This window comes from Halichoeres trimaculatus, unplaced genomic scaffold, assembly GCF_033239565.1.
Source record: "Halichoeres trimaculatus isolate MK-OKI-2021-1 unplaced genomic scaffold, fHalTri1.1 fHalTri1_scaffold_20, whole genome shotgun sequence".
Taxonomy (NCBI): domain Eukaryota; kingdom Metazoa; phylum Chordata; class Actinopteri; order Labriformes; family Labridae; genus Halichoeres; species Halichoeres trimaculatus.
Window position 1 is genome coordinate 1936911 of NW_027437198.1, and position 10745 is coordinate 1947655.

The window sequence follows — 10745 nt, forward strand, 5'->3', positions numbered from 1 at the left end:
TTTTATAAGAATACAGGCAGAAAGGACAAGGTGTGGACTGACATATCAAAAGTTATGGGAGTGGATGGTGATCGTGTGATATCGCTATTCATACGAGAGCCTGTGACTCTCCGAGGACCAGCCCACCCCCTCCGGATTGAGCGGCGCAGTGCTGTGCAGCGCGCTCCTTCCAGTGAGGTTTGACAATCGGAGCAAGACCACGGCGCTCCGCTGCAGCAGTGGAATTTAGGGGTAAGCAAGCAGGCACCTGTCCTGCTGAGGCAATCACTCAGCAGGACAAGCTCACAAATCACGTGTATGCTGACAGCCAATTGGGAGGGCCCACCTCAGCTGTAACCGATTTGTGTCCATTTTCAGATCTTGTAGAAAAAACACGTAGATTGACTCACACGTTTGTGGATCAGTTCAAATATTTGTGGATGCATGGTACACACACGTACACAGATAATTTTGCAAGTAAATTTGTAAATTTTGAGACTAATCTGTCTCCACAAATAAGCCGATGCTGTGGCAAGAAATGACTTCTGATGTGGCCAGTGGCAACTGGTTCAAGAACCTGCTGTATGCTGACTTTAGTTCCATAATGTGTGTAAAAAAAATGGATACAGCTACCCAGATTTGATTTGTCAGCAAAGTTTTTTAAAAGCAACAGTCATCTTGCTTTTTAGTAGTACGATCAATCAAATCAATCACAATCGCGTCACCCTCACGGACACACTTTCCATAAGGACAGTAACAGCGCGCAGTTTAATAAACCAGATGTCTTATCAGCAAACACCGTACTTTCAGTATTGTGTGTTCTGTCTGGCACTCTTAAGGAGTTTGCTCAAAATCTTTTTTTTTTTCTCAACTTTATTTATGGATTTTTCATTTTACAGATTGAACATAAACACACCCTTAATACTCCCCAACCACCCTGTTATCCTCCCATCCCATACAAATACACTAACAAAGACAAGGAAGAAAGGAAAAACAAAACATAACTAAGGAAACAAAACAAAACAAAACAAACTTACATTCATATATATGAAGATGAAATAAATAAATGTATCACTCCTTTACAAATACAGATATCTGTGAGCTATACATATGTATCAATAACAATAGCTTCATAATAGACTCAGATTTTTAACATAGACAATAAAAGAAGACCAGATCATCCAAAATTTTTCAGGCCGGTTTTCTCTGCTGTATCTTAGCTTTTCCAGCTGCAGCACAGAGAGCATTTCCTGAATCCAACTATCAAAAGATGGAGGTTTGTCAGATTTCCCCTGGAGAAGAATAGTTCTACGGGCTATTAAAGATGCAAAAGCAACTGCTTTCCCTTGTAGTTTAGAAACAGTGATTTCTGGAGGAAGAATCCCAAAGATGGACATAAGTGGTGAAGGTGGGATTTTTTCCTTGCAGATTTGAGAGATGGCCTCAGAAAAATTTGTCCAGAAACTTTTCAGTGATATACAATTCCAAAACATATGTCCCAAAGTCGCTGGACTTTGGTGGCATCTGAAGCATGCAGAGCTAACATTGGAATATAACTTGGAAAGCTTCTCATTTGAATAATGCAGGCGATGCGAAACTTTAAATTGAATTAAGCTGTGTCTAATACAAATAGAGGAAGTGTGAATCCGTTCTAAGCAAAGTTGCCAAGACCTCTCAGAAAGTTTGATGTCTAGGTCCCTTTCCCAGGATAGTTTTGTATTGGTCCATGATGGTGGATTAGCACCCTGAATTTTGATATAAATTTTGAAAATGTTGCCTTTTGTATACGGATGTAAGGCTAGTATGTCATCCAATATATTTCTATTGCAATGTTGTGGAGGATTAAAGTGTTTGCCAATGAAGCTTCTAATTTGAAGATATCGGAAAAAGTGGGATTTAGGGATATTGTATTTTCTTTGTAGCGTTCCTTTAAAGAAAAGGTCTTAAATAAAGACCAAGTCACATTTATGCCAAGTTTTAAATGCAGAATCCATTCGGGATGGTAGGAAAAGGTGATTATTTAGCAAAGGAGAAAATAGGGAAGGATGAGTAAGATGAAACTGTTTCTAAACTGAAACCAGATTTTCAGAGAATGCTTTAGGACTGGGTTAAGGACCTGAGGATGTGAACTTATAGGAATTGAAGAGCTCAATAATGAAATAGGATTAATGGCTGGGTCGCTATACAGTTCCATCTTGGCCCAGACAGGTCCCTGGTTGTTACGCCATGTGGAAATCCAATATGGTAACTTACTTATGTTTGCAGCCCAGTAGTAAGACATGAAATTAGGCAAGCCTAGACCCCCAGCTGATTTTGGTACTTCAAGAAACACTCTTCTCATTCTTGGAACCGTTTTGCACCATACAAATGAGGAAATCAAGTTGTCAATCTCTCTAAACACATATTTAGGTAGAAAGAAGGGAATCATTTGAAAAAAGGTACAAAAAATGAGGAGGGATAGTCATCTTAACAGTATTCACTCTTCCAGCTAAGGAAATGGGCAGTATAGACCATCGTTCCAGATCCTGTTTTGTTTGTTCTAATAAGGTCTTGAAGTTACATTGAAAGAGATACTTATATGAATGTGTAATTTTAACTCCCAAGTATATAAATTCCTCAGCTCGTTTGAAAGGAAAAGAGCTAAAGTCCGTCACTGCTGCCAAATGGTTAATAGGGAAGAGGATGCTCTAAGAAATATTCAGTTTGTATCCTGATATTTTGCCATACGATTCTAGTATGTTAGTGAGAACTGAAAGAGATTGTATAGGGTTTGATAAGTATATTAAGAGGTCATCTGCATAAAGAGACACCTTGTGAATTTCGTTATGTCTTGACACCCCACTGACCCCATCATTCATTCTTAAGGCATTAGCCAAAGGTTCTATGGCCAAGTCAAAAAGGAATGGTGACAGACAACAACCCTGTCTTGTTCCCCGGTACAGCTGAAAATAACCTGATGTGTCAGAATTAGTGTGTACTGAGGCCAATGGTGAGGAATAAATTGTTTTTATCCAATTAATTACATTAGGGCCAAATCCAAACTTGTAGAGAGTAACAAATAAATATTCCCACTCCACCCGGTCAAATGCTTTTTCAGCATCTAAGGAGATTACAACCTCTGGCTGTTGGGTGGAGTGGGAGGAGTATAGTACATTAAACAAACGGCACATATTAAAGAATGATTGCCTCCCTGGAATAAAACCTGATTGGTCTGGGTTTATTATTTTAGGGATCACTGGTTCAAAACGGCGTGCTCATGTTTTGGTCAGAATTTTATAGTCACAACAGAGTAGACTTATTGGCCGGTAAGAGCCACACTCACAAGGGTCTTTTCCTTTTTTTGGCAGGACAGTAATAATTGCTTGGGTCATGGTGTAAGGTAATTTTCCCATAATAAGGATCTCCTCAAAGAGCTTACATAGAAAAGGGGCCAATTTAGTTGAAAATGTTTTATAAAATTCAACAGGTAGCCCATCTGGACCAGGCATTTTACCATTTTGCATTGAATTGATTGCTGATGTGATCTATTCACTTTAAATTTTTGAATCCATTCTAGATTTATCTTCTGGGCTTATCTTGGGGATTACAAGAGGCTCAAAAAACCTCTGGATCTCAGATGGGTCAACAGAAACATGGGATGCGTAAAGATTTAAGTAGAATTCTTTAAACTGGTCATTTATAGTTGTGGGGTGGCTAGAAATTGTTCCCTGTTCAGTGCAGATCTCAGTTATAGTCCTGTCAGCAGAGGATTGTCTGAGTTGGTGGGATAATAAGCGGCCAACCTTATCACTATGTTCACAGTAGTTTTGTTTTAAGTAATAACCTTTTTGTTTGTTTGATGGAAAGGCTATTGAATTCAGATTGGAGTAATAATCGGTCTTTATACAAGTTTGGGCTTGGAGAAGTAGCATATTTGTTATCTACCAATTTAATTTGTTGAGACAGATCTGCAAGGCGACGACCACGTTCTCTTTTAACATGTGCAGCATAGGAAATTATTTGTCCTCTGAGGTAAGCTTTAAGTGCCTTCTAGATAATACTATAGGGCATGCCAGGTGTACTATTAGTTTCGATAAAAAAGTCTATCTGATCTGAAAGAATTTCTGAAATGGTTTACGGGATAGTGACAGTGGATCCAAGCGCCAAATACGTTGTGTTACATTATTGTCTGGGAAGATCAAGTCTAATTGGACGGGGCAATGATCGGAGATGACTATACTATGGTATTGACATTTAGATACAGAGGAAAAAATTCTTTTGTCAATTAGAAAAAAATCTATTCTTGAATATGACTGGTGGACGGGTGAAAAAAAAAGAGCATTGCTTGGAGGTTTTATTCACATGTCTCCATGGGTCTAATAATTTGTAAGAGTCCATGAACGAAATAACTGTGCTTGCAGATTTGGATAGCTTGACTGGAGACTTAGGATTGGATCTGTCCAAATTTGGCTCTAAAACCAGGTTAAAATCCCCTCCTAAGATTAAATTGTAAGTCGTGGGGTCAGGAAAATTTGTAAAAAAAATTGGAAAAGAACTGTGGATCATCCCAATTTGGGACATAGATATTGGCCAAGGCTACTTCATTACCAAACAGTTTCCCAAAGACTATGACATACCTACCCTTAGTATCAGATATTGTTTTAGTAGATATAAATGGAACACCTTTTCTGATTAATATGGCCGCACCTCTAGATCTATCCCCATAACTAGAGTGGTAAATGTGACTTATCCAGCCTCGTTTTACTTTTAAATGCTCGTTGGAATGGAGATGGGTCTCTTGCAGGAACATTATTGCGGGCCCCAAAGTTTTCAGGTGTGCAAATATTCTGCTACGTTTAATAGGGGGTTGTAATCCTTTTACATTCCAGCTGATAAAGCGAATTGGGCCTGAAGAGCATGGATTTGGTCTACTCATTTACTGATAAACTAAGTATAAATAGTGTCTCTGACATGGGAAAAGGAGCAATAGTAATACAATAAAACAAAAACAAATACAAAAAAAAAAAAAAGGAAAAAACAATAATGACGTAAAATTAGAATAAAGCACACACACAGTGACATAAATTCCCTAAACATGTGCTGATCTCCCAAAAACCACTGGAGATCGCACCCAAACTCCTATCTTAGGCAAAAACAGCACTAAAGTGCACAGGGTTAACTAACACACTACCTGCTTAACACAGCAGAACATTATATTTAAGGAAAAAAAAAGAGGCACATATTAAGTGATTTAGAAAGACAAAATGTGCAAAATTTAAAACTTCCTCCATCCGGAATAAAAATATTCGAGTACCGCTGAATGGAACTTGGAGACGAGAGAGAGAGAGGAAAAAAAAAAAAAGATTTCCCCCTCTTGTAAAATGAGGTTAAATGAGCTGAATAAACTTAAAATAAGCTCAAAGCTGTAATATGTTTATGAGGACCCTCAGTCTTATTTTTCTTATTTTACATCTTTCAAAGTTAGTTGTCACCTGATCAGCGTCCTGTAATGTTCTAAGTGATGTACTTCTGGGCCTCATCTGGGGTGGAGAAAGTTTTTTCTTCGTTGTTATAGGTGATCCGGAGCCGGGCTGGGTAGAGGATGCCAAAACGCAGCCCCTCGATCCCGCAAAGCTGCCGTCTGATGTCATTGTACGCTGCACGGGCTTTGGCGGTTTTGGCGGTGTAGTCGGGGAAAACTGAAAGAGACATCCCGTTTATCTTGATCCGTTGTTTTTCTCATGCAAGGCGAAGAATGTTTGCACAGTCCTGATAGTAATGGAAGCGGGCCATAATGACGCATGGAGGGTTTCCGCTTTCAGGCACTGGGAGAAGTGAGCGGTGCGCCCTGTCTAGCAGCGGCGCATCTTTTAAAGCAAAAGCCTGCTGAAGCAGTGCCGAAACGGCGGATGTAGAACAGGCTTGAGCCTCGGGTACCCCAACTAGCCTGACGTTGTTTCTCCGCGATCTCGCCTCCAGATCATCACATTTGTTTTGCAAGGTGTCAGTCACTGCAGTAAGGCACCGTACTTCTCTCTGCAGCTGTGTAATGTCAACCGTGCATGTAGAAAGGCTCTCCTCCATACCTTTTACCGTGACATTCAGCGATGACAACTCAGATGTAATTGCCTCTCTCTACTCCCTCAGTTCGGACCGGGCTGCATTAATGTCGGCCCTTACGGTTGCCATCTCACTTTCCAAGATGTTCCGGACCTCTGATTGCCCAAAATCTTTTACGGTAGCATTTAGAAAGAATTAACTGCTATCAACTGCTCATTACACTCCGGTCTACCTATTCCTAATTGCGCACAATCAACATACTTTTTGGCCAGGCACCAAAACGACGTAAATGAGATCAGTTTTTAAGTTAACTAGTTTACAGTCCTGCATATTAAAATGTTTTATGAACTGCATCTGATACCCGCTAAGAGCCACCCGCTCCTCGGTCTTCCTGCTGCAAAAAAGCACAGCTGCATTTCCCTTTACATCGTCTGCTATGGTGTTGTCGATCCCTAGCAAAGAGAATTCTCATTTTTCTGTAATGGGTTCCGCTATGTTGCTTTGTGGGTTATGCCAGCAGAATCGTGAGTATCTGGGGGAGTGTTATTTAAAGTTTTTTTTTTTTTTGGCCGCCAGATTTATCAATAAATAGGCGTATGCCGTGATTGGTCCCTGGCACACACGTCATAAATCATATGCGAATGTTGCCAAAAACTTGGTTCCACTCCTTCTTTTTTTAATTGGTGAACTGTACAGATATATCACATGTATATCCGGACAGTTCACCTAGTGATGGTGAGATGAAGCCTCATGAGGCATCGAACCACTTGAGACAAGTGGTTCGAGGAAGGGTTAATCTCTCGAAGCTTCATTTGCTCATGAAACCACCTGCTGGTCAGGCACATAATCACAGGAAGTTATAGCTTAACCACATAATGAACTAACTGTTCTTCAACTGTTTCAAACTATTTTCAAACTAAAAACGGTATCCCAACTCTAGTATCAACACTATCGGTGACTGATCAACTCTATCAAAAGCCTACATTTTAAATGGAGCCGGATGGGCTTATGCTGCTGTCAAACCTCATGGTAAACTTTAAACCACTTTCCGAAGCAGTCATGTGATACAATCGGGCAACGAAGCTTTGAACGTCATCATTCTTGGCTCCTCCTCCTAATGAAGCAAGCCTCAATACATGCTTCGTGGGAAAACCCCCTCCATTAGCTGTTAGAAGTCTGTAGCATGTCAATGCTACAAGTGTAGGGCTTGATGATTTCCCTCGAGCTGAGGAGGAGGAGGTGAGGACAACGTGCTGGTTCTCAGATGTGAGCTGGGAGGTGACGACGTGGACCTGTCCTTCCATCCATCGTTGTTGGGAACGTGGGATCTAGCCCCGGGGGATGGACAAGCTAGCTGTGCTAGCCCAGTGGCATCGTGCTGTTCACGGACGTGGCTGACGGAGCTAACATTGGACGCCGGCCCCACATTGGAGGAGCTTCGCCTGCTGTGGGCAGACAGGATCCAGGAGACAGAGACTGAACAGACTGCTGGGGAGGCTCAGTCCTGGACCGTGGGGAGGTGGAGACTGGCTGGGCTGGAGAGTGGTGGACAAGTGGTGGACGGGATGTCGTCATCTATTTTCTTGTGGACCTTTTTGCACTTTCTATACACTTTTTTACTTTGGTTTTCTTAAATGCTGCTGTGACTCCTGAATTTCCCCTTGGGGATAAATAAAGTATTTTCTATTCTATTCTATTCTATTCTATTCTATTCTATTCTATTCTATATATTTTTTATTCTTTTTTTTTTCTCCATTTAAATGAATTATGATTCACCCCTGTAGGCCTATATATCTTATCTGAGTCAACACTGACCTATATTAATGTTTTAATCAGTTTTGCGATCATCAGATACCCCATTTAATACCGAATAAATCAGCACATCTTGTCAAAAATAACGATAAAAAAACTAAAAACAAACTATAAATATCAGACTATGCTGATTGGGCTAGAATTTTTGCTGAATTGATGTCACTATGCTGACGTAAGTATCTGGTGTACCACGGATGTTAATCTTGCTTATTTCAAAAAGGTCATCTCCGAAAGAAGTATTATCGTTGAATTTGACACTGTAGTGTTAATGTCATGCTCATGAATTGCAGTAGTTTCGGGTACAGTCCCGGTCCATTCACGCCACTACCATCTGTAACAGTGGTGCCATCCAGCAGGTAAACACAGCAGAGCAGCTGTTCACTACTACGAGTCCTCTCTTTCAGTTGTCTTATGCGGACGACCAGATTTCTTGGTGGACTGAAATGAATTTGTGGCTTTGAAGAGATGTAATATTCTGGATATCACAGATTTGGAACGGCCAACTTCTCTTGCTATTGCTGACAAGGTCATCCCTTTGGTCTTCATCTGGACAACCTGCTGCTGGAGGGTTTCTGTGACTTTAGAAAGGCTTGCCATCTTGTGGAGTCAGTAAAACTTGAAGTTAGGCTGCCAGTTGAATAGCGTTTGTCAGATAATTGAGGATATTGGCACCAGGTACCAGACTAACACCGATTACTGGGAGGGATCTGAAAGTGTTCTCTAATTTTGATCAGTGTCCTTTTTTGAATATCTGATTTAAGTTATACAATATGCTCAAAAAACAGCCCTTTAACTTGTTTGAATACATTTATGAGAGGACAATGGAATGAAGTTTACATTTGTAAAATTGTGGTGTGTTCTGTAATATTGATCTCCAGTATATATATATATATATATATATATATATATATATATATATATATATATATATATATATATAATTTGAATCCGTTTATGTGTTTTCATGATTCAAAAAATGAAGTATCATCTAAGTATCATCATCCATGTATGGATCACTTGGACATTTAGGGATGATTGAAGGCATCGTTATGGCACGAAACACCTCCGGATCATTCAAATGCCTACTTTCCTCGTGCCTCCTCGATCTTTTCTTGTGCGTTTTATCGCCGACAAATAGGCTTCTCTCTCAGTCAATAGATAGATTACTTCCGTGTTAATCCTGTACTGTGTACGCTACTTGCGTTGATTTGGATAAATGCAGACAGTTAACTGCAAGTCCGGATCTCCAAGCCTGCCAGAGGAGTTTTATTGAGAAGGGCACAGCACTGTCGGGCCTCAAAGCCCCGCCCACTAACAAAAAGAAATAATGAGTGGAATCAGCATTTTTTGTGTAAAAAGGGGCCGTTTTTTTGTTTTGTTGTTTTTGTCTTTTGCGCAAAATACAAAAACGAAAAATCAAGCCATTTCCTATTTTTTTCGTTTTTTGTACAAAATGGAAAAACGGAAAACAGCTTGATTTCTTGTTTCTGTTCGTGTCTTCTATACCCAGGAAACAGGCTGATAAAACGTACCTTGATCTATGCCTTTACATTGGTGTAAACTGGAAACTTTGGCAAGGAAAGCTCTGAAATTTTATCAAATGTTACCTATATTTAAATGACTGCTGCAGATAGCCTAATTTAAGTACACGTTGGCGGCAGTTGTTTTTACAAAATACAAGATAGTGTTTCTTTGTCGGGACCTCTATTTCCTCCAATGAAATAACATAATATCATTATGGATGCGTGTTTCAACTAATTATTATAATTCAACTCAACTTACTCTTTGATCAGGGCCTCTCCAATCCGTTCATCTGTGGAATAAACGCATCATGGATGAACATGTAGGTTTTTCCAAAATGACAAAGTTCAGAGCAACTGCCCGTCGATATCGTTGAGTGTCACTACCTGAACACATCTAGCGTGCTATTCAATTATTTTGGACAGGAGTATGAAGAGAAAAGGCTGCCGTAAAAAGTTTACCTGACATTCCGTTTCCGTCACAAGCCATGGTGGACCACAATCTACAGCACAGAAAAACAAAAGCCGAAAAATGACGGGAAAACTTGTCACAACGATTCTTGAAATGTGCTGAGAAAATTCCTTATATCATCATATATTGATATATAAATATCAATGTCTCTCTATCATTTCACTTAAAGAATCTCTAGTTAAATGATAGAACCTCCTATTTTCTACAATCAAATAAGGAGTGACTTCCTGAAACTTGTGCTTACATTTTCTTAAGAAAACTCCAGCGATGTCCCGACTTCCAAACATCCGTGTAGAAACAAAGCCTTGGGTGATCACATAAAAGTTCCACATTTTTCTCCATAGTTCTGCTCATCTCTCTGCAACTTTTGGTCATCCCATTGTTGATATAATATTACTACTACTACTACTACTTATAATAATAATAATAATAATAATAATAATAATTGTTGTTGTTGTTGTTGTTATTATTATTATTATTACTATTTGTATTATTGTTGTTATTGTTTTTGTTGTTGTTGTTTATGAAGGAATACTGGCCTTATTTTCATTTGAAGAAATGTTTGGAACCCCCTTTTGGGATTTGCATAAAATGAGTTTAGTCAATAACTAACTTCATTTAAGCTGCATATGTCAAACCGCTTCGAAGAGCTCTGACAAAATAACGTAAAGCACATTATTATAGATCGAGACAGTTATCGGTTTTTCCACTTTTTCACTAAATGTGACGGTCGACGGCTGTCTTGCAGTAAATAAAATCGACACACGGGGGCAGCACTGACATAACTTTTCATCAAGAGGACTCCAGAAAAAAAGTGAGCTGTTGGCAGTCACGTGAAGGTGATAAAATACAATTTTGTCAATAAGTACATCAACTCCCACCTGTTCCACTGTGAGGGACCCATATACTCGCGACTGTTAGTT

At 39.6% G+C, this 10745-nt stretch overlaps 1 protein-coding gene across 3 annotated transcripts in view; it reads right to left on the reverse strand.

Annotated features, from left to right (window-relative positions):
* The window catches only part of LOC141810056 (apoptosis regulator BAX-like), a 31706-nt gene extending 21608 nt beyond the window's left edge, over positions 1–10098 (reverse strand). The window contains exons 1-3 of one of the 3 annotated variants that reach the window (XM_074697373.1): positions 10067–10098; positions 9813–9853; positions 9613–9643 (exon numbers count right to left, since the gene is read on the reverse strand). In XM_074697373.1, coding sequence (XP_074553474.1) covers positions 9613–9643; positions 9813–9840 — 59 coding nt within the window. In that variant the 5' untranslated portion in view covers positions 9841–9853; positions 10067–10098. The other 2 variants (XM_074697375.1, XM_074697374.1) reach the window with 2 other exon arrangements.
* Between the last annotated feature and the right edge of the window lie 647 nt (positions 10099–10745).